Source organism: Vipera ursinii, assembly GCF_947247035.1.
Source record: "Vipera ursinii genome assembly, chromosome: 4".
Lineage (NCBI taxonomy): Eukaryota > Metazoa > Chordata > Lepidosauria > Squamata > Viperidae > Vipera > Vipera ursinii.
This window is the reverse complement of record NC_139514.1, coordinates 36,773,367-36,799,032: the sequence shown is the minus strand read 5'-3', so window position 1 is coordinate 36,799,032 and position 25,666 is coordinate 36,773,367. Positions and strand designations below refer to the sequence as shown.

At 34.6% G+C, this 25,666-nt stretch overlaps 1 protein-coding gene across 2 annotated transcripts in view; it reads right to left on the bottom strand.

The window, feature by feature from the left end:
* Window positions 1–61: 61 nt before the first annotated feature.
* Window positions 62–25,666, bottom strand: part of EPHA3 (EPH receptor A3) — a 202,880-nt gene continuing 177,275 nt past the window's right edge. For both annotated transcript variants that reach the window (XM_083361356.1, XM_083361357.1), the window contains exons 12-17: window positions 23,473–23,534; window positions 22,413–22,622; window positions 21,201–21,350; window positions 18,831–19,024; window positions 3,020–3,175; window positions 62–465 (exon numbers count right to left, since the gene is read on the bottom strand). In XM_083361356.1, the coding sequence (XP_083217482.1) occupies window positions 360–465; window positions 3,020–3,175; window positions 18,831–19,024; window positions 21,201–21,350; window positions 22,413–22,622; window positions 23,473–23,534 (878 nt within the window). In that variant the 3' untranslated portion in view covers window positions 62–359. The remainder of the gene's footprint in view (window positions 466–3,019; window positions 3,176–18,830; window positions 19,025–21,200; window positions 21,351–22,412; window positions 22,623–23,472; window positions 23,535–25,666) is intronic.

Here is a 25,666-nt window from a genome sequence, read left to right as displayed (position 1 = left end):
TTTATGATATTCAGTCTATTAATATTTGAATGGCTTAAGTTACATGGATTTTTTTAAACACTTTCTTTTTTTCTTCCAAATGCATTTTAAGTTTGAGAAGTCCATTATTACTATAAGGAAGTACCCCTCCTTTAAGAATATGAGATAGAAAATAAGTTTTTCATTCCTATTTTAAGGCAATTGAACTCAACTTTATGAGTCTTTTAATGGGCTGGAAATTTCACATTTGTTGCAAATTGCCCCATTTTGTTGCAACAGTGCCTTTTAAGTCTCACAATTTTCCACACACTATCAGGACCTTTTTCAGTATTTTTTTCTCACTTTCTCCAGATGGGTCCTGAATGCCGGCATTTTGTATTTTACACAGGAACAGGGCCATTCTTTGTATGTATTTCCAGAGATTTAATACTGCTAATAAGTTTTTTCTGTGGTCCAACAATCGTCACCCCAACTTTCTTCATGTCACTGAAAAGTAATAGCAAAAACAGTTGTTGTAAGTTGTTTTGATTCATTTTATTATTAAAGAGGAGGCAAGTGATCCACTTTAACACACACACACACACACACACAAACACACACACACACACACACACACACACACACAGAGACTGTAAAAAGTGACTACTTTTCTCTAATCCTGCTAAATGTTGAGCTGAAATTTAGGGTAGGGAGAGGGAAAGAAGCATATCCAATCTTCTAAAGACTAATCGTGCCAATTCCATTTATATCAACAAATGCATTATGGGTATGTCTAAGTGCTAACAAAACAGCTCTTCTTCTTTTTGGTATAAATGGAATTGGCCATATTTAGCCTTTAGAAGACTGGACTTTTCAAATATCTAAAAGGATGCCATCTAGAAAAAGATCAAGACACGCTTCTACTGTTTCAAAGTACAGGATATGGGACAATGGATCTAGGTTATAAGAAGCAATTCAGCAATGAAATCTATTACCCAGAAAGGTGATGAGTGATTCTGAAATAGATAGGATCAAAGAGAGGCTGGACAGCTGACTATGAGTGATACATTAAATTGGCTTCCTAAACTAATCCAGAGGTTGGACTTGGTAAGCAAAATAAACCTTTCCAGTCCTAAATATCATAAATTCTTTGAAAGCTGTAGTAACTATAAAGAAATTTCAGATCTTGCATGATTTCACTGTAATAGTCAAAAAGTATGAGTTAGACAGGAATGGCAGCTACCCCGGATGTCATTAGCAAGTGTGTATTCTGTTATTATGTGGATTTTATAGCACAAGGTTTGCTTATAGTAACTATTAGCATGTGGGTGTTTGTCTAAAGTGAATGAATTACTCCACTGATACTAGGTTTCAGGTATGAAAATTCCTTAATCCTTATGATATCTATGTACCCTAAGTTAGAAGTATGAGATGCACTTTGGTGCTGTAATAAAATACATGATATTTACAAGATATCAAAGTGAACACTACTACATTGGAAAAAGATATTGAAAATATTCAAGTGTTATATTTAAAATATATTTTAAACCCATAACACATCAAATTCAAAACTTAAATTAATCACAAGTTTTATACCAGAATTTAATGGTATAATATTCACAAAGACTCCTGGCACCACAGATATGTAAATCCAATGGTTATTAGCAGTGTGTAGATTTTTAAGTCACTAAGCCTTTGGGAGATCTTGGTTTCAATATCCAATTAATCAGGAATCCCACTGTGCATTGATTTGAAGGGCTTGGGGGAAGAGTAAGTGGAGATGGAGAACCAATATAGATCTGACTGAAGTCTTTGGTGAAAATATATAGCTATTACTAGGTCATAGAAAAAATATTTTTCAGGTCCACTGTTTCCCTTTATTTTGGGATTTAAGGATGACCAGGATCTTAGAAGATTATTTTCCATTGAGATCCTATCTCCATTTCCAAAATTAAACTTTAGCACTAAACATCTATAAACTTAAATAAATAAATAAACCTTTATTGTCAAAGTACAACATGTGTACATTGAGATAGCTGAGCCTCCCCCCGTGCTCTCTCCCCCCAACACACAGTGACAACAAACCCTCCACCCCACCACACTATGTGAACCAACTACACCACACACCGGCCTCCCAAGTCAATTCTGCATAAGATTATGTCCCATTTAAAAGCCTAACAGCCCACGGATAAAAGCTATTTTTCAGCCTGTTGGTACGGCTGGCTATATTCCTATATCTCCTACCGGATGGTAGGAGAGTAAAGAGATACAGTCCAGGGTGTGAGTCATCCCTGAGAATCTTCCTCACTCTTCCAAGGCAACAAGCCCTGGCGATGTCATCCAGTGGTGTCAGGGAACAGCCCACAATGTCTTGTGCTGTGCTCACTACCCTCTGTAATACTTTCCTATCCGCGGCTGTCAGACCAGCATACCAAACCACAATACCATACGAGAGGACGCTCTCTATAGTAGACCGGTAAAAGAGGGTCATTAGCTGTTGTTCTACCCTGTTCTTCCGCAAGACCCTAAGAAAGTGAAGCCTCTGTTGGGCCTTTCTAGCCACCTGAGTTGTGTTAACTTTCCAGGTCAGATCTTCACAGAGGTAGACTCCCAAAAATTTAAAGGAGGAAACTCTCTCTACACAGTTATCTCCGATGTAAAGTGGGGCACGTTCCTCCTTTTTTCTCCGGAAGTCTAACACCATCTCTTTTGTCTTGCCGATATTTAGGTGCAAGTTGTTGTTACTACACATATGGATAGTTTTTGTACCTCCGCCCTATATGCCTGTCTCATCCCCACCTGTAATAAGACCCACCACAGTTGTATCATCTGCAAACTTGATTATCGCAGTGGATGGGTCAGATGATACACAATCATAAGTGTATAAAGAGTACAGGTAGGGGCTAAGCACACAGCCCTGTGGCATGCCAGTGCAAAGCTTCAGGGGACTTCTGTGGACTTCTCAGATACCCTCCTAATTACCATGAGATTCAGTCTTAATTTGGTAAACTTAATAAGAATTGAAAAAAATATAATAATATATCTTTAATAAAATTCTTACTCTGAGGAAATATTGGTTATTGTATCACATGAACTGTATTCCACTCCTGTGAATATGTCTTTGCATTGCCCTATCCGAATACCATTGAGCCAGTCACCTGTTGAGCGGAAGGGTGAGATTTCAATGCTACTTTGGTCCAGTAGGAGATTTGATGGCCTGGAATAAAACGGAAATAATAGTAAGGCAACAGAAATAAGCCAAGAATCATCTTCGTGCTAAATTTATTGTCAATCCCCACAATGACCTATGTCTATGCATGCACACAGCTGTCAAAGCAGAAGATATTTGGTTTTCTATTGGTTCAATGAAAAAAATCAGAAGTTTCAGATTCTTTTGAACAGACAAATTTCAGGTGGTTAAAATATTGCAATAATAGTTTTGTGCATTATACCAAATTACACCAATGCTCTAGAAGCTATCCTTGTTAACAGCTGTATGCTATATGCAATTCAAGGTATTGCTTATCACCTATGAAGTCTCATAAAGCTTAGGGCCTTAGAAATGGCCTGTCCTAATACTCACATAAGCCAAATTATATAGAAAGCACCTGTTGAAAGGTGTGTCCTATTAGGAGACAATATGCAAAGATGAATAATTGTTCTTCAGGCCTATACTTGGCTTTCCTATTCCTATTTCCTATTCAAAAATGATTTCATTATGTTTACTTTTATTTATGATTACTTCTATTAAATTATTTTATGTAACTCTGTCATTTGCATATTTAATACTTTCCTCCTTCCTTAAAATTTACCAAATTTACAATTTGAGGGAACTCTCTGAAGCCTTCATCCAAAACTTTTGTAGATTATAAGCAGGTCTCTGGTTATATTTGTTCATTTCTTTTTTTAATATGTTTTATTGGTTTTTAACATACACCTTAATATTTGGTAAATATCGTGTTTTCTGGCTTAGTGTTTAAAAAACAACCAATAACAATTAATTTCTATAATTCTACAGTCCATTTACTTGATTTCCTCTTCTTCCAATAATATTCTATTTAGCCAACCTTAAATTAATGCAGTTCTTATTTAAATGACAATTAAATATAAACATTTTTCTCATATTTTTGCAAATAATAACCACATCAATATAAAGCTTCTTTTCATTGATCATCTTAATTACCTCATCCTAAATCCTGTTTACATTCTTATTTAAATTTGTTTTCCCCACAATATTCAAAACACTTTTACTGGTTAAGATTTTCTCAAAATTATTTACACTTAAGTGTTTCAATCTTTTTTCTCATATAAGCCATCACATTTTTACATCTCATATCTTAAAAGAAAATAAGAGCCAAAAAACCAACAAAACAGAGAAAACATTTCTTTTATATATATAAACCATTCCAACATTTTCTATATTTCTCATGTCAAAAAAAACAACAACACACAAAACACAAAATAAAAAAGAAAGAAGGCATACTATATTACTTTAGGGCTTGTTCCTCTTAAACTAATCTTCATTTATTTTCAAAATCTTTCTATTTCTTTAACCATATTCAAACAAATGTTTAATTTTTAAATACTCCCTCTGATAATTCCCATCATCTTGATTCTCACTTTAGCCTTTTTTTTGCCCAACATCTTTCTTGTTCAATATGCTTAGATGAATCAAAGAATCTTCCCATAAACTTACGTTATTGTGGGGTATAAAAGGCAAAATAGGTAAGATGTTTTTATAGGAAGGTTTCGCCCCTTTGTATTAATTGAAAATCTTTTGTTGTAGTTCTCCTGGCAAAGTCCATTTTACTAAATCTTTTTTCTTGTCCTCAAACTTATTTTGTAATCTTAATGTGTAGTTTGTCTTTTCCATGTCCAGAGTTCCTTGTAGATTTTTTTCCCATCTTGGTTAAGTTATATTTTCTAGTATTGTTAAAATCCATCTTGAAATCTCTCTCCTCTGTCTCGTAATCACTTGTCTGTTTTCTCTGTTCACTATTTTTATGTTGTAAAGTTAAATTGGAGATGTGTTCATTTATGTTTTCAAAGTTATGTTTAATTTCCTCATGGTTTGAAACTATTGTTGTTTGGATTAGTTGCAACATAGCATATATCTCCTTCTGGAAAGTATTTTTTTTTCTTGGTATATTCTTTCTGCAGATCTCTGGTTTTCCATGATAGCCAAAATCAGGGATTTCCTTTCTCTGCAGATGGCTTTAGAGTCACAGTTGAGTTAGTAAGAAAGATCAATTCTTTTTTTAGAGTTTATAGTTCTCACTTTATGGAAAGCCCAAGATGTTTCCTTTTTTTATCACAGCTGTTCTTTGTTATTGAGACATTGAATGTCACCAAGATCAAAATTATCTTTTCCTGGGCCTTGCCAGTCTCTGTAGTAGAGCAGCTGTTGTAATATTTTCATCCACCACTAGATGTCGGTACCAGTTCATCCAGTAATAAACACTTATTTACTTATGTTTTGATGATATAAAAGTAAAATCTTAACAGATTCCACCAATTTCAAACTTATCCAAATTAAGTCACATTCTTTTTATTTCAATATATTTCTATTTCCCCTGAAAGGTTTAATTCGCTGCTTCCATCTGAAAGAGGGTGGGGCAAAAAAACCCCTCCTTCTCACTTTCAGAAGCTTTTTGCTTCTTGGTTTTTTTTTCCAGGAAATCAATTTCCAAACAGAAGAGAGAAAATTGCTGTTCTTACCCAGTTCCAAGCATGTTGTTTACATTCAGCTTAGAGTAATACTTTTCACTTCAGTTGCTTGTAGCTGGGGCTAGACTTGGAAGTTGAGCTAGCCTCTTCTCCTGCCAGTTTCTGGACGGCTTTTCCCAAACTGATCGGATCGACCTTCCCCCCTTCTGGGTTGCCTCTATGGGGCAACTTCAGGCCCATTTAGGGTCTCCTGGCAGACAGAAATCAGCCGTAGGGAGCAGATCTCCACAATCTCTCTGTGGCTGCACTACTGCGCAAAACCAGAAGTCCATATGTTTGTTCATTTCTAAAGAGCTGTGCTTTAATGAGATTCCTTAAACATTTTTTAATAATATTTGTGTTTTATGGAGGACACATAGCATAATTTTCTCTATCATACTGCCTCCTGTCTCTGATTTTTCCCCAATTATCACATTAGACAAAGTTTCTACTTAATTGTGTTCAAAATTGTACTCATTATAAAATTTCTTAAACAACAACAGCACGAGTGAAACTCAACATGAATAGATTTTCAGCAATGATGTTGTTGAAAGAAGACATAGATCAGTCAGTTTTCATTTTTATTGTCTGCCTTTTCATTATATGGTAGAGCTGTGACACATTTAACAGTCTTGTGTTAAAATTGTTGACTCTAATATGAACTTCTGCCATTCCAGCCAACACATGTTGTGCTCATACAGGGAGAAATGGTCTATGAACATGACTACTAACATGTTATAGTAGAGGTAAAGGACAAGGTTATGCTTTTTGCATTTCACATGGAACATTCACAATGTGAAACTTACAGCTCTTTACATAACCTATTATGACACCTCCCAAACACCTGACACTTGAGCCTACCTGCCTCATTTCACCTAATAATAGGACTGACGTTTTCCAAAATTCCATAATTTCTCTTGCTAAATGCCCCTTGTCTCTTCACACAGTCGCAGAGCTATTAAAAAGTATCGGATGGCACAGGAAAGGCTGCATGTATTACACAATAATCAGTGTATTTCATGTTTCTCTTCCTCTTTTAAGGAGTGGAAATTCATTGGGGAATTTTCAGATTATTCTAAACATTGTTGTTGTTGTTGTTGTTGTTGTTGTTGTTGTTGTTATTATTATTATTATTATTATTATTATTATTATTATTATTATTATTATTATTATTATTATTATTATTATTATTATTATTACCAAGGACCTGGGATAAGCAGATCTGGATGTTTGACAGTTTTACAGATATTGTTGCAGCAAAGCCACCTTTTGCAATTGAAAGTTTGTCAATGCCAATGGTGTTCAAGAAGTGCTCCAGTTGTTCTGGGATTGCACCCAAGGCAATCTTACTATTGGTAGTACCCTTGCTTGCCTTTGCCACAATCATTCTATTTCTATTTGTAGGTCTTTGTATTTTGTGATATTTTCCATTCTTTCTTTTCTATTGTACTGTCTCCAGGCACTTCCACCTACACTATTCAAACATTTTTGTCTTTCTTATTGACAATTGTTAAGTCTGAGGTATTATGCGGTAGGTGCCTGTCTGATTGAATTTTGAAGTCCCAGAGCAATTTAATTTCTTCATTTTCTATGACTTTCTCTATTTTATGGTTCCACCAGTTCTTGCTTACAGGCAAATGATATTTCTTGCAGATACACCATTGTTGTACTTTGTCACACCATTGCTTGTAGTTAATCTATGTGATCTTCTTGCAGCAGCTTATCAGATGGTCCAATGTTTTTTCAGCTTCTCTGCTAGGTGTCACTTACTGTCTGTTGCTATCTTCTCAGTTCTGGCTTTGTATGCATTTGTCCTTAAGGCTTGGTCTCGTGCAGCCAGAATTAGTCCTTCGGTCTCTTTCTTCAACTTTCCTGCTCTTAGCCATTGCCAGGTCTTGTTATTTTCTGCTTTTCCTGGTATTTTTTTTAATGTACTGGCCATGTGGTGCTTTGTCTTTCCATGCCTCCATCCTGTTCTTCATTTGTTGTTTCTTGCAGGCCAGTTTGGTCTCTCCAGTAGTCAGTAAGCCTTCCTGTTATACTAACTCCAGTGAATCTTCATCATTGTCCTTCAGATACTCTTCCAAAGCCATTTTTTTCTTCTTCAACCATCTGATGTACTTGCAACATTCCATGCCCACCTATTTGCCTTGGTAAGTAGTTTGTCAATGTCACTGTGTGGATGAAGGACAGGATTCATTGTCATTATTTTTCTGGTCTTTCTATCCATTGCTTTTAGTTCTGCTTGAATCCAGTCCACCATTCTAGCTGTGTCTCTAATGACTGGAATTGCCCAGGTGTTGATTGCATTCATGGTATTTTCTCCATTGAGTTTGGACTTTAAGATCTTTTTCAATCTCTTGATGTATTCACCACTAATCTTTTCTTGACTTCATTGTGCTTGATGTTGTCAGCTTCAAGGATATCCAGGTATTTGTAGTAATCATTCTCATCCAAACTCTTAATGTTATTTTTGTGGGGCATCTTGATTCCTTCAGTTTTCAATACTTTTCCTTGTTTGATAGTAAGTGTGGCACATTTGTCCAATCCAAAATCCATTGCAATATCTTGGCTATATATTGTTGAGCAGCAATTCTATTTCAGATGATGTTTTTCCATACAGCTTCAGGTAATCCATGTAAAGGAGGTGGGATAGTCTAGCAGATATTTTTTATGTTTGATAGCCATGGCCCCTCAGTTGTTGTTGTTGTTGCTGTTGTTATTATATGGAAAATACTGTTTTGGGAACACTATTAATAGCATAATATACAAATTGTATTATATCAACCATTGTAGTAAAAATTAGAATGTGCCCATTTATATAAGCACCAAATAGCCATCTCTTTCAATATGACCAATATTTAGAGTTTTCTTTTAAATGGCTTCTGGCTATTAAATAGCTATTAAATAGCTGAGACTAAGCTTTGAGTGGACATGCATTTCTTCAGCATCACATACAACTTTGGATTTCTGCCAATTTTCCTGTTTTTATTTCAAAAATAAATAACAAAGAATTTTCATATTAACCATAGCAAAAGTGACTAACTGGCTCTTGTTTGTTTTATGAAAATGACCCTTTTAATTTCCAGTTTACCTAAGAAATGTGCAGAAGGCCAAGGTGTGTATAAAGCCTGAGAAGTTGTAGTTAACCTATCCTCCTTTTATTTTTTTTAAAAAAGGTGCATCAATTTAAGCAACTAAAAAAAGAACAAACTGGGGGGGGGAGACAAAGAAGCAGGATAACAATGTGCAAAGACTATTTTTTAATGTTTACTAATATAATGAATTAAAATAATAACTAATTTTAATTCAAATAAGCACAATATTGTGTAGGATGTTGTAACAAAGCCAAAAGGCTACTTTCTTCCTTGGAGAGGACATCTGGACAGTTTATCAATGAACAGGAATTTGTTTCTTGCTGTGAACAGTCTGTGATGTCTCCTCATGAGCACCAAGGGAATGCAAAGCTTTCAGAGCATCTGCATTTACTAGCTTCTCCCTTTGACCCAGCCCCTAGACAACAGGTCTAAACATGAAATTTATGGGCTGGGTGATCTGCACCATAAGCTCACACTTTTACTAGACAAATTAGATAGACTGCAATGCATACAACTGTAAATGATGTCCTGCAGGGTTCCACCTGATCTTTCACAGCTTTTCATAAATCAGGTCCTACTAGCATCAGACCGCAGTCATTAAAAAGAATTCATGGAAATTACATGTTTGCTTACTAGAAGTGAATGAATTTTACCCAACATATTTCTCCAGCTCTATTTTTGCCTTTTCTCTCTCCCACTTACCAGATTCTTAAATTGTTCTCTCTAGCATGGTGCACACATATTAAGATATTTTTTATATAATTGCTATTGAACAGAACTCTAAGCATAGCAGGCTGCACATGGTGTCCATAAATAAAAGGACAGTAGTATACTCAACACTAACATTCCAGGGTATATGTTCAACCAAAGGTCTTTTGAAATTGGTTTTTATGCACCAACCTGTTATGTTAACAGCTGGAATTAACCTTGTTCTTCTGCAGGAGAGCCCTGGTTTGCTGTCATTAAGATTGATATTTCCACATTGCAAAGAATGTTCTGTCCTCCAATATCATGTCTTGAAATAAACATATACATAGTAATGCTTTGCCTCCCACTGATATTAATCACTGTTCTGAGTGCATCAGCTGCTCAGTGAGAAAGAGATATCTCTATTTCAAACTGCTACCATCAAATCTTGCTTGTATTGCAGAGGTACCATTATGCTACTAATAAAGTTTAATTTGATTTGATTTATTTGATTGTTATGGCTGCCTATTCCAAAAGACTTTGGGCAGTTTCCCAAATCCAGAAAAACAGTAAAAACAATTTGAAAAGATTGAAACCCACATAAGTAGTCAGCTCAACTAGAGCAACAAAGAGTATAAAAATAAAATAGGGGCCCAACCAAGCAAAAGAATTTCTTAAATCACAGGTCAAAGTCTGTGAACAAAGGCTTTTACAGAACTCTAGGAGAGTGGCTGCCATTCATATCTCTGGAGGGATGCTATTCCAGAGGGTACGGTCCATGACAGATGTTAGATAAGGTACTAGAGGGATTCCTGGATTTATTGTTATTATCTTATTGACAGTTCACTGCACTCTCATTCTAAAAAACAATCATAGCCATGGTGGTCCATGAAAATAATCCCAAATAATATTGTCTCATCATACTTTTCATTAGGTTCAACCAACAGAACACAAAAAGGCAAATTTTTGAAAAGCGTAGAAATCCACTCAGAATCAAACAGGTATCATCCAAAATGGAAAAAGGTAAGAAACCATCTTTTCTGTTACTCTGCAATTATACAGCTATACTTTAACTATACCCAAACCACGCATCAGGCACAAGAAACCAAGAGCTGGGATAGAGTTCAAAAGTACTATGGGTTTATTTCTTGCTACCCACATTGTACATAAGAATCTGATCTACTAATTGTTAAGGGAAGTTGGCATTAGATAAGAATTAATGGAATTCAGTAGGGGCTTGATTTAGGTCTCTTGTGGGACCATAGCAACTCCAAACTGTTGACGTGTTTGACCCTGCCCTCGGTCTCAGCCTGGTCATCTCTTACACTATGCTAGTATTAAAATAAACTCAAGGAGTAGAATTCTGAACAAATTGCAAGATTACTTTATTGTCTGTAGGCTTAAGGAAACAGTTTTTTTTCTAATTAATTTTGTTGCCAAATGCACTTATTGATGTATCATATGCTATCAGGAGTCATGAAAATGAATGACACACTAAGGAAGAAAAATTGTATAAGAAGTACTAATTCTGGTTTTACAGCTATTTATACTTGCTTTTGAGATTGTCATTGAATAAGCAATATCATCTTAGTTATTAAATATGATTAGTGTAGCAGGGATATTGCATGGTTCAGATAAACATGGCAGCTGTGATCACCTTGTGATCAAAGAATATGCAATTAATACAAAAAGAGGCAATATTTCCATTGTGTTGTGATTGACTTTTTGTAACCTAATTACCTCTGTTATGGCTATCCTGTACTCAATGATAATCATGCAGAAACATTTTTGAGCCAAGCTTCCATGTCAATGTGCAAATCAAATGGCAAAGCATCTATAGAGATTCTCAGTCATCCAGGTCATGGTTGTCCCAAAGGTGCTTTTTTCATGAGGCAACTAGACAACAGAGTCCACTTGCCTCATGAAAAAAGCACTTTTGGGACAAATGGCAAAGCCTTTTAGTTAAAAAACTTGTGATATTTGATTTTTCAAATTATATTGCAAATACTGAACATCCTCAAATCTGCAATTGTCTACAATTGCTGGCAGATGCTTTTATTTGCACTTTGGTTACATTATGATCACTGTACTGAAAACCTATGGTCAGAAATTGTAAAGTTATAATTACAATTTAAGAAGTGGGTGGCCATAAAAATTGAAATAAATAAATAAAGGAAGCCAGTTGGAAGATGGATCACCCTTTTATATAATATTGAGTGGTTTTCTAAAATTCTAGATTTGGTTCAATATTTTAGTATAGGTAGAAGAATCCTAGGTCAAATATTTGTCTCCCAAATCACTTGAACACAAGAAAACAGTTTTTTTTTCCACAAGTAAGTGAAAAGTCCATTTTCCCCCAGATGAACCAAGTGTTGATCCATTAGTTGCAACAGGAATTGACCAACTAGCTTGTTGCCCGAATATGACATCATGGGCTGTGAGAGAGTGATTGGCCCAAAACAACCCAGCTGACTTTCATGCCTAAGGAAGACTAGAACTCCTGATTTCTACCTGGTCTCCTGGTTTCTAGTTCCTAATCTTAATCTAATCTTAACCCTAGCCCTAACTTTGGATCCCTACAGATCCTTACCTCTTTTCCAGAAATTGATTTTCAGAATGGAGTTCAAATAATCCCATTCTATTATAATGGGATAAACTATGCAGTCCCCAACTAAATCATATTCATTTTAAAACCTGATTTTTATTTTGCCACTACACTATGAAAGTAGACCAGACTTCAACACTAAAATTATGAATGCTGAAAATATTTTCATTATAGGGTTATAGTTCACAGAATCTTGCATACTGAGTGCACTTTTCTCTCCCTGCCTTTATTCTAAAGTCAATTAGGGACAGTAAAGTTTGAGATGCTTGCTCAAATTCTATTCTTGCTTTGGATTCAGATTTGTCTTATATGACCATTGCCTCTTCCTCATTTTCTTCAAAGTTATACTCATACCCATTGCAGATTACAGATGGATCAACAAACAATATCCTTTATATATATGAAATATTATTTGGCGGTTAAAATATATATTAAAAAGAATATATATATATCATTTTTATTATATATATGTGTGTGTGTGTGTATAATAGGGAACACAAGCATATGAAGCTTTAAGCTCAATAATGTAACAAATGACTAGAGCATAGGTCTCCTCATGAGAAAACATTTAGCGAAACGTAATGACCTCGTAATGAGAATGTGATTTTTGTGAATCACTTAATGGTTGGCTTTATAAATACATAGTTTGGAATAGCTAGCACTAAAAATGACATATTTATACACCAGACTTTAACCTTGTTGTCATTTCTACTGACTGTTGTAGTTCTGACTCTTAACCCTGGACCTCAACTTTGGATAATGGACACTATTACATATTTCAACCTTTAAGTGAACTCTGTGTGTAAATATTGGCCTAGCTTGAGAATCTGCTTTATGTTGTCTTCAATATATTGTGACCTGTGTTTATGACATTATTAGGTGCTTTAACACTTAACTAACCCACCATACAGATATGAACATAACAGATAGCTCTATCTTCCATTATTTTATTTAATCTCCTTTGAAAGCCATACCACACAACTTTGAGCAAACTGAAATCTTTTGTTGATACAAGCTTCCTTCAGAAACTGTGAATTGGCTTGTTAAATACGATTAAAATTGATCATACTTTGTTACCTTTTGACAACCTGGAGCTTACTCTAGCCAGCTTTGAGCTCCATTAGGCAGCCATTGTTTTGGGGAGAATTCCCTTCCTCCCCCAGAGTAAACATGCTTCAGGATTTCATTTGCTCTGGTTTTTTTGTATTTAGTAACCAAAATTAATTTATTCTATTTAAATCCACAGAGAAAACTAACTAATTGCTCTTTAGGCTTTCCACACTTTGCTGATTTTGAATTTTCATTCTAATTTTAACTTTTTTTTTTAAAAAAAAAGGGTTTTTGGGGAGGAGATAAGGAAACTATTTTTTTTTTCTTCAGGTAACTGAAATACTTTAATTTAGCAACTTTCAGAACTGGAATCTCTAAGATAAATAATGCAAAAAGTTGTGCACTTGCCTACTTCATCAAGAAAAAAGATTTTCCTATGAATGGATTTTATTATTTCTTTCAACATTGTATTCTTTGATGAGAGATGAAAGGTTGGATCTAGGTTAATGATGATCCATACATCATACTGGGCAAACCATATAGCTCCAAATGCCTTGGGCTGTTACTAATATTACTAATTTTGAGCTGCAAAATGTTAATCATCTGCAATAATCTTGCAATTAATTTTCAGTGTTGCATCTTTCCTTTCAAAAGATACAACTTATGCTTCCCCTATTTTTTTTTGCAGCTATTCTTCTACCTACATTTTTTTTGTTTGAAACCATGGCTTAAAATGTAATTTTGTGTACTATATACAACTGTAATTTTGTGTACTATATACAAAAAAGTCATGTCTTGTGGTTTGAATTCTTGCGGTCTGCATAGTTAATCAATAGTAAAATGGTCTTTCATCATGCTAATCCTCACATACACTCCACAGGTATTTGCTGAATGAGAGCATTGCAGAGACATTTCCACCTCTCCATCATAAAAAGGAGACTGGATCATCCTGCCAGAGATGCTTCATGGCTGCATGTTGCTACAGCTAATGAACACAGTAGCTTATTAACTATGTCACATAAAGTCCTGTCTAAAGCCTTGCTTATCTTGGATTCATATTACCTGAAGAATATCTTTTATAATATTTCTCTCCTTGCTCATTGTGGTAATCATTGGGTTAGGAAAGACCTTGTAAGTCTTCCATCCAATGCCTACCCCACAAGAGAAACCTCACACCATTCCAGGCATATGGCTGCTTAACTATACAACTTTGCTTAACCACCTCTAGTAATGGAATCCCTGGGACTTTAGGAGGCAGGCTGCTACTCTCTACTGCTTAATAACTCTCACAATCAAAAAAAGCCTTCTGCTATCACATTTGGACTTCCCATTGTAAAGTTTCCACTAATTTTTAAGTGATTGAATGTAAGTGATGTAGAGAATAAATCCACATTCTCTTTCCTGTGATAGCCCTTCAGAGTTGCAAGAGTGATATTATGTCTGGTCTTAGTCTCACCTTCTTTCCCTGGCTTGTTTCAACATTCTTCAAAGGATTTAGGCTCTAGGACCCTCACTATCTTTGTAATTTTTCCAGTTAAGCAACATCTTACTTGTATAATGGTAACCAGTTACCTAAGTGCAGTTTAACCAGCAGAACATAGAGCCAACTGGAACTATCACATTTATAAAAGAGGAGCGAAATTATGGTCCCTTTATAATTTGTGGACTTTAAGTCCCAGAATTCTGGGAGTTGAAGTGCACAAGTCATGAAAGGGCCATAGTTCCCTAGCCCTGATTTATAATTATAGAGATTATTTCAAATTGTGCTGTTGATACAAATGCATTATTTGTACTGTTGAGAAACGTAAATTCTTCATTAAAAAGGCCTTGAAAGAACACTGCACAATTTTTTAAAATTGAGAAGATTAATGTTCAGTTAAAGATATCCTTAATTTTATGATTTTTACTATAAATCATTTTACTATACATTGCCATAAGACTAAGATAGTTGATGGTTATTCAACTACTGAGATGTCAGACTCTTCATGACCCCATGGACCATAAAGCATGCCAGGCTCCCCTTCCTCCACTCTCTCCTGGAGTTTGCACAAATTCACGTTCATTGAATCAACCATCTCATCCTATGCTGTCCCCTTCTCCTTTTGCTTTCAATCTTTCTCAACATTAGAGTCTTTTCTAATGATTAGTAATGGTAAATAGATATAAATATTAGTAAATAATATAAATAAAAGAAACAGCTTCTGTAGTGAATTAATAATATTATAATATTAATAAAAATGGATCCTATAATACAGAATCCTCCTAGCCTTTGGAACTGAATATTGCTGGAAACTATATCAATACTAGGATTACTATAGTCCCTTAATATAAGGAGCTTAATTCTGAGAGATGCTACCAGGCCCATCTGTATTTCTATTCTATTTTTTTCCCTGCACTTTAGCAAGCAGCATAATTGTACTTTTTTAGGCGGCTTCCGGTGGCTCCGTGGCGCCGGAGACAGCCTTCCCGGGCTGCCCGCAGCTCAGCTGTGTGATTTTTCGCCCGAAACAGCGCCGATCAGCTGTTCGGGCGAATTTGAAGCCCCCTCCTCGGGAGAAGAGGAGGGGGTGAGCCCCCAGGTGGGGGTTGAGTTCTCCGGGGCCGCCTGAGCTTGGAGCTTGGGCGGCTGAAGGATTGAACTCCCCCGTAGCCTGGGCTGCTCCCAGCTGGCTAGCGTCTCTGCTCCGGACTTTATGGAGCAGAGCCAGGCGTCTGCGACCATCCCTGCTTGAAGGAGAGACTATGAAAGGAAAAGAGCAGGCAGAGCAGTACAAGAGGGAAAGATGAAGAGATGAAGAAGATTATTTTATTTTACTCTCAAGCTTGATGGACTTTGCTTAAAACTTAAAGTGAAAGTGCGTCACAATTGTAAGTAAAAGATGGCGGCTAAACCTCCCCCTAGAACTTTTCGGAGTGCTGGAAATTCTCCGGTGCAACAACAATCATTACTGCAGGCGTTGCATTCTCCTGATGTATTGACTTCGAAGGATCTTGAAAGACATACCCAGTTAATTCTGGAGTCAATGGGTGCTAAATTTGCACAGATGGAGGAGAAATTGGAGAAATTGGAGCAGAGAATGGAAGAAAGGATGGAACAGAAACTTAGAGAGATGAAGGCAGACATTTTGTCCTCAGTGCATAAAGTTGCTAAATGTGTGGAGGTGCTGGATGACCAAGTGCAAGACTTGACTCAAAAGAATGCTATATTAGAAGCAAAAGTTTTGGAAATTGAAGATTTAAAAGACAAAATGGATAGTGAACAGAGTCTGGCCCAATTTTACCAGATGCAGTTTGCTGTGAGAATTAGAGGCCTAAAAGAGAATATTAAGGAAGATTTAAAGCAGCTGGTTTCTGAGGCTTTTGAGGGGGTATTGAATCATCCAGCATCTGAAATAAAACAAGGTATGGACAAAGTGTTTCGTGTGAATTCGTGGATTGCTAAACAGAGAAAGTTGCCTAGAGATGTGGTGGTTTATTTTGTAAAAAGGGAAGTTAGAGATGAAGTTATACAAGCTGCCTATGATACCAAAGTTGTGATTGCTGGTCAAGAAGTTTTGGTTCTAAAAGAAATTCCTCCAAAGATTTTAAAGAGAAGGAAGGATTTTATTTTTCTTGTGCAAGAGCTCAAGCAAAGGGATATAAGGTTCAGATGGGAGATCCCAGCTGGGCTGAGCTTCATGTATGATGGCAAAAGGTACTGTTTGGGTAATGTGAAGCAAGCGCATGACTTTTACAACAATGTTTTAAATGTAACCCCATCAACACTTCTGGAAGCTGCAGAGGGATCTGGAGAAGGAGAACATCAAGAGGATGAAGATGGACTGATAGACGAGAAGGGTACAGGAGGAGTTCAAGCTGCAACTCTTTTGGATGATATTAGAGAACAGAGGGTGACGCGTGCTGCCTTAAAACGCTCAAAAAAGACAAAAAAATAAGACCAGCAGAAATCTATGGAACTTCCACAATATACTTATAGACAAGTGGTAGTTGTGTTTTTAAAAGTTTTGGGATGATATGTATGGTAACAGAATCTTTAATTTGGAATTAATGGACAATTTATTACAGAGGAAGAGGAAGAAAGTTTTGTGGGTTAATGCGGGTTAATTTGTGTAAGAACTATCTATTATAGTCTATTTTGGCTAGAGAGGTTAATAGGGATAGGTGTTTGTGATGTGTAAATGAGAATATGTTTAGGTAATAGGGAAATGTGGAAGAACATAGATGGGAATGATGCTAGTTTTCTTTTATTTTAGTTTTTTATATATATTTAGTATTGTTAAGGATTGGTTTACTTTATATAAGCTAGAGAGTGATGGATTTTAGAGTTTATAATTGTTAGTATATGATTGTTTATGATTGCTTTTTAGATATATACCTTGTATTATGCTCTGGGAAGTCGGAGGGGGGGGAGGGGGGGAGGAGGGGAAGTAGAGGGGGGGAGGCAGGGGAGGGAGGAGGGAGAGGGGGAGGGGGGGAGATAGGGGGGAGGTAGGGAGGGGAGGAGGGAGGGGGAAGGGGGGTTTCTTAAAGGAAAATTGTATTTTTTAAAACTTTTCAATAAAAAAAAAAATTGTACTTTTTTACTTTTTTCCAATGGATAATGGAAGCATATAAACAAACAAACCCTGATTTTACTCCCTCATTTCAATTAGTTATTGGCAAACTTGCAGTAAAATTTTATTGATGCTTGTGGAGTCTAGGATTGGGAGTGGATGAAGATATCTAATGTACATGTTCTATACTTCTATGTTCAAACCTTCTTTCTCACCTCAAAAGAATGAAAGTTGTTATAATATATATATATTGACTTTTTGTATTTTATTATTAGTGATTTATAATCAGACTTAATATTTATAATTATAAAGCAATGCACCAGGATCTAAAAATATTAAGTTTTAAATAGAAAACAGTAATGAAATTGTTCAAAATGAACTTTCTCTGAATAAAACTCCAAAATTTTACATACAGAACTTCAGATACTTGGAACTATCAAAAAATCAAATAAATTATGGTTACTATTCTATTCTAATAATAGAATAATACAACAACTTCCCCCCCAAATTAAAAAAACTTGAAAGATTGTTATCTGGTTTTTCACTGCACTCAAAATTTAAAAGACTACGTATATTGAGGGGCAAAAATACAACACTGGTGTTGAAAATCAAACCAATTGCTACAGTTAGAAAGACTTTTACAAGTATTTAATGCTGCACATGGAACTATTGAAAAAAGTACTTCAAAAGTATTTTCAGACTAGTATGCAAAATTAATCTTCAAATACATAAATACGTTTTTCTTTCTGAGAAGGATTTGGCCTCAGCAGTGAATTGTGAATTGTGTTTTATTTTAGAGATCAACAAGTATACACATGCTGCTTGAATTACACTCTTCTCAGCATACCTAGGCTAAGCAGCATTTATGATGTACTTTTAAGCTTATGTGCTGAGAAATAAATAGACAAACGTACTCCCTGACACACACAATCTTGACATAAGAGATAATGATAAATTCTTCTGATGTTGTGTCAATACTAATTCAACATGACCACTCAGTTGCAAAGTCTTGTTCTGATATTACTTATATTTTTAAATCAAGCCTAAAGAATGCCCTGGGATGCACTATTGAACTGGGGTATTCTGTGTCCCTAACTAATATCTCACAGCAAACATTTCCTTTGCCACATATCCAAGTTATATAGCAAGTTATAAATATATAGATTGTGTCACCTTGCAGCTGCGTTGGTGATAATTTTTAAACTGCTGGGATTACGGATAAGCTTGTCCAAGATGCTGACAATCTGTTCAAACTTTGGTCTGTTGTTTCTGTCTTTTTGCCAACAGTCCAGCATCATCTGATACAAGGCAGCTGGACAGTCCATGGGTGGTGGCAAACGGTATCCTTCCTCCACTGCTTTAATTACCTGCGCAAGGAAGACAGTTTGTAGAAGCTGAAGGACATTCAGTTCACTTTTCCTTCTTTGGTTCTGAAAATGATATGCATTACATAATCCAATGTGGAAGTTTAGTAATTAAACAGATGTATTTTATTCCTAACTATTGTGAATCATGCCTATTCTTTTTCATCTCCAAAATAAGCCACTTGACAATACAGATACAAAACATGACGGAAAAAGCAGAGGATAATTACATATCTTTGAAGAAAGTGACACTCAATCTTGTCCAATGTTTAAATTTGATTAGACCAAATACGACTCAATTTATACACTTCCTACAGTACTAGGTTAATTACTCCGAAGAGAAAACATCTGGATCACTGTTGTACATGCATCCCCACCTCCTTCAATAGTCTTATAGGAATTGTTATTTGAGATCATATGAACTTACAAAATTGCTTTATACCAGTCCATAGTTTAGCATTATTTACAATGACTAGCAATGAATCCCTTGGGCTTCAAATGGAGGACAGTTTTCCATCTTTTACCAGATTAGCCAATGTCTGAAACAGAACATAGCTAAAACCACAATAATCCTGCTTCTAATATTTAAATATTTCAGAATCTTAATTTATCTAAAAATCTTGCCTTGGATAAGATCCAATAATACACACATACACAGAAACTCAATATGCAGGAACTTTCAACTACTTTTGTTAATATAGAAATATGAAAATGTAAACCATGATTCAGACAAAAAGGCCAGCATTCAGCTATTAAATATCCATTATTGGCTAATACCTTAGCATTACACACAGAGACACACATACATGCATGTACGCACGCCTGCATTCATGCATGCATGCCTGTATGCAGTTTGCCCCTTGATATTTCAGAATTTCAGATGGAGAAGATGTAATATTTGTGGAAGCCCATAAATATTATTAAACTAAGTCTGGAAATATTGTGAACCGCATGATTAGCAAAATGTTAATAATTACCATTTCTATATGCTGAGGCTTTGATTTGAATATTGCAATAATTTGGTTTATTGGTTTCAAATCAGTCAAAAATATCAGAAAATAATCCAAAAGCAACAAAAAAACTTTAAAGGTATTTATTTCCTAAGTTCTTTTAGGGGGAGCAATTATTTCTAAATCAGGTAGCTCATATTTATAATTTAATTATTGTACTACATATTCAATTATGCAACAAAATAATATGTTGACATTAAGCTGTATACATATGAGGTTGCACATATATTTATGATAAGGCAATATATTAAAAATATCAGCAGCTGCTAAAAGGTTTTCAGAGCCAAATGTAGTAATTAGAGACCAATTTAATTAAGTTTCATATGTGTTCAACATTCATGTACTTGTTATATGATGGCTAAAAATACTGAACAATTTTAAGGTGCAATTCATATGGGCAAATATTAGAAACCATATTCATCTCTCAGAATGTTGGCTAGGTTGGCAAATGTTGTACACAATGTAAAGCCAATTCACAAAACAGTAATGATATTTGGTACAATAAGAATTTAAAAAATAAAATTATGGCAGAATTTATAAGCTAAGTAACAAGATGCTATATACATTTGTTTTTAATTATATATATAAGTTTAGGAACAAAGCAATTTTATTTGTGATGTATGCATCACATTAAAAGGAACTGTACTGTGTAACTGGATCATGTCAAGTAAATCAAAGTTAAACCAAGTGCACAAAATGACATTTTTATTTATTGGGAAATACTATATTCCAAAGAAGCATAACTGCAAACTGTTTACATGAAACAGTTCTAAGAAAATCAAATAGTCACTTCACATAACATATGTAGTACTTCAAATCATGTTCTAATTGTTAAAAACTTATACACAAATATTTACTTTCCTTTTGTAAAGTTCAATTTAATCTGATCTATAACACTCATGGAATAATTCAGTTAAAAGAAATCAGGAGACATTTAATGAGGAACTCTAATCACTGAAATTTTAATTTAAAACAGTTTGGCATTTTATGTCTTACTTGAATCTGTTTTCTTCTTCTATTTTGTAAAAAACATTAATTGTTTAAAAAGCTTTTTTTAAAAAAGAAGAAGCAAAAAACCTCCCAATAAAATAAGCCTTTTCCAACAAAGTTTGTAAATTTTGATATTTTTTTTCTGCGTAATAATTGTCTATATAATTTGTTGTACTCACATCTTGATTAGACATTTCCCAATAAGGTCTCTCTCCATAGGACATTACTTCCCAAAGAACAATACCATAGCTCCATGCATCACTGGCTGATGTAAATTTGCGATAAGCAATAGCTTCTGGAGATGTCCAACGAATTGGAATCTTGCCTCCCTATAAGGCAAAACCATCATATACACATATATCTGTGCACTCAATCTTTTGAATAGAAGTCAAACAAAAATAAAAATATTGTTGTTTGTTTGTTTATTTATTTATTTGCAGGACTTATATGCCACCCATTTCATAAAATGATTCTAGAGAGCTCATTTAACAATCCATATAACTATCTTTACCAACAACAAAGCCAAGGAGTTGGCTTCATTGTGGCAGTTTAAAGTTTTATCTAGACACGGAAGAAGCTAACAATCCATACAACATAGTTTAAAATTTACCCTTCCCCCCCAGGTTCCAGACAAAATATTCTCTTAAACCATATTTTCCCATCTTGTCCTAGTTTATCAGGATTAGTCCATGTATATATGAAGAAGTGCAAAAGTATGTTACTTAAAAGGGCACAATATTCCTACATGACTATTTTCTCTTAATGAAAAAGTCTGTATATAATACAGTTATAGTTATATAGAACAGATACAAACATATATGTACTGGTACTATATTGGCTAGAAACTGCTTTCTGTGGAACTAAAGAGAATATTAAAAAATAGTACAGAATAAATTAGCAATAATAAAACATAAAATGGAATCCTATAATCATGTACTGAAGTATATTTTTTTTAAACTTAAGAGGACTTAATGTTGAGTGGTTATGTACAAAATATGCATATTACCCCCCTGTGGATAGGTTGGTCTGACCATCTAGAATTCAAAAGCTGTTTGACACTACACAGATTACAAACTGAGAGGAGAAGGAGTGGGAAGAATCGTGGGTTCTGCTTTAAGGGTCTTCAAAGAAGAATACAATTTGAAAAAAGGAATAAAGGCTTTAGAGTAGTTCAGGGTTTATGTAAACTTTACCATTGTGATTGAACACAACAGAACAATTAAAGGGCAATGTACTTGCTATCACTATACTGAACAATTTCAGTCAGAATAAAATGGTTGTGTATGAACACAGTATCTGTACATAGTAAGATTTATCTGCAGTTTCTACATATTATTTGTGACTCAGATAATTCTGCTTTTTTGCAATAACTCCTAGATCACAGAACTCACCCTTGTTGTATAGGCAGCTTCTGGATCATCTTCCAATATGCGGGAGAGGCCAAAATCAGAGACTTTGCATACTAAGTTACTGTTGATGAGTATGTTGCGGGCAGCAAGGTCACGATGGACATAACCCATATCTGACAGATATTTCATGCCAGATGCAATTCCTCGAAGCATTCCTACAAGCTGAATGACTGTGAATTGAGCATCATGTTTCTGCAAACAATTTAAACAACCTTTTAGCCTTCAGTTTACACAAGGCTTCTACTCAGAAATAATCTACACAAGTCAGTATAGCTTGGTTTTGAAAACAGTGTGCTGAAATGCACCAGTTAAAGCAAACACAAATCTGATACGTATTGCCAAATAAGACATCACTCTCATTCACTTGCACTCTCTTTCTCTGTCACATGTGAGTCAAAACATAATGTTTACTAGCCCAAATCAAATATCTCTGACTTGCCCAGATTGATGAAAACTTTTTATTTTAATTTCCTACATTAATACATGGGAAATTTGATAAACTAAGATTGCATATATAATGGATTCAAAATAAAGCATTCTATCTAAACATGATCTTTGACTCAGTATTATTTTTCTATAAGCCTAGTACAGTTCATTCTTTCTGGCAAAACCATATTAGCAAACTTAAGCAGTTCCATTATAGATATAGCAGCTGAACTTTTAGAACCTTATCATTTTAGAACAAATGATAAGGTTTCATTTGTTTTAAAAGCTGTAGTTGCGAATAGATCTTCATGTTGGGATAGTTCACAGAAATGACACGTGCAACAAATGCATGCCTAAAAGTGTCCTTTTGCTATTGATACTGCAACTATGTGTAGATTCTGATATATGGAAAGACACTTGAACAATGCTTAGAAAACAGTAGACTTAGATCTTTTTTGACTTGTTTTATTGCTTTGTTCACAACGATTGATTTTTATCACTCTTTTCATAAAAAGTAATAGTGTTTCAAAATAATTGAGGTTCCCTTCATCTAGATATTTATCTCTTTAAGATAGTATAATGCATAATTAGAGGGTGACATCAAAAAGTCACTTACCCTGAGAAAGCTATCTAAAGAACCATTTTCCATATATTCAGTAACAATCATGACTGGTTTACCTGAAAAATATATTAGACAAATCAATTAATTGCAAAACAATGGCTGTATTTAAAAAGTCAAAATTGAAAAATTCTGCAAAATATAAAAAACATGCTGTAATATATTTTTATTTTATTTTAATCCCATTTACATCCCGCCCTTCTCCAAAGACTCAGGGCGGCTTACAATCTAAAGCACAAATCAATGTGCTTAGCAATAGCCTTCATTCTATATTGTACTAGTATTCTGAAACTGAAGGTAGCTTTCAGCAGCAAGAGTTGGATATCATGGGCATGTCTGTGAAAGTTCAACATCCCATCTTTCTATCTGTATATAGCTTGATAAATTACATATATTTTCTCTAAACGTATTATTATGTGGTATTTACAGTAACAGAAATGATATTACCATGAGGACGAGATCCCTACACAAAGAGTCCACCTTTTTATTATAGGAAGTTATATTTAGTTATCAGATAGATAAATATAATATTTATTTATTTAGCTGATTTTTAAACCTTTATTTAGTAATTGAATCAGTTTAAATTATAATATTGGTTCAAAAGTAAAGCAAAGGCATAATTATAAATACATTTATTGGAAGCAAGCATTTAGTTATATATTTTGTTAGATGCCATAGAATTAAAAATATTAAAAATGATGAAATTAAAAAAGGTGAAATATGGTAATATCAACAATAATATTACAGCATGAACATTCTAGGTTTTTAGGTATAGTAATTAAGTAGAAATTTCCATCTAAACCCATATGCAATTCAGAATTAACTTAATGACAATTTTAGGAACCAAGTTTGTATTTTTCTGAATGTTATTCCTATATATAACAGGTATATTAAGAAAACGTTTACACGTACACATGTACTATTTATATGTATGTGTTTATTGTATAAAAAGAGTACACAAAATAATGCAAATATTAGCTCTAAACCATTGGTGTCCAATTTTTTTTGGCACCAGGGACCAGTTTTGTGGAAGACAATTTTTCCATGGACGGGGGGGGGGCGGAATGGATGGTTTTGGCTTCACTTGCCTGCTGTTCATCTCCAGCTGTGCAGCCTCATTCCTAAGCAAGGGCGTTGGGGAGCCTTGCTCTAAACTATTCACTAAGAGAATTATGTACTATGGAATTACATACAAAGATACATTTGGATTATCAATTCTGCATTTGATGCAAAATGGACAGAAACAAATTTACAAATTGTTAAAAGAACTGATTTTTTTAAAGAGTATAAACTGTTGTCTTATATCAAATATTTCTTCCTAAATTTCCATTTGTTTATTTGATTCCTAAAGTTCCAATTTAGAAAAAAAATAAGTACCTATCTATTCTCTAGCTTCTAGTGCCTTAGCCACTAATATATAGGTTACCTTGCTATTGTTGCCAAAAGAAGGTTCTGGATATGTCCTTATGTAAGGACAACAGATTATCATAGCAGAGTGCCATCATGTTCCACTTTGACTAATTAGCCAATGGGAAATGTGCTTGGGATAATTGTTTAATTATCCCAAGTGCTAAGTAGTTTAGGAAAAGCATTTCACATCTTCTATTCTAACAGTCTTTTCACTGCCTAATGACAACTGAACACAGTTCTTTCATGTGGCCTTTTGTGAAGAAACACTGCCATGCTTATGCTTCAATGAATCTTTACAACAGGCCATAACTCAAATGTTTCTAGTCAAGTCTGACATAAGTTATGGCCTGGGAACCAACTTCTTCCTTCCCAACATACATACTACGAATCTACTTAGCAACTGATTTAGCCTATTTGGGATAAAGTTTCTCTTATTCACCACTTTCAATTCATTGTCAATGAAAACACCTTAGTGTGATATAGTATTGACTTAATTTATTAATCATTACATTTCATCTGAAAACAGGTGCCAGAATTATGAATTGCTTTTGCAGTATGCTGCTTTTTCAGTGGAAACAATTTTTAAATGACTCTAGGCCTTTGGACTGATAAAGTTAAATCACTAATTTAATTTTAATTCATTTTAATTTTTAAATTAATTTAATTAATTTATTTTAATTTTATCATGGAAACATAGTCTTTATACCGCAGCCAGGAAAGAATTTAGCATAATTGGGAAACTGTGCATGTTTTAAAATCATTTCAACCATATATTGCTGTA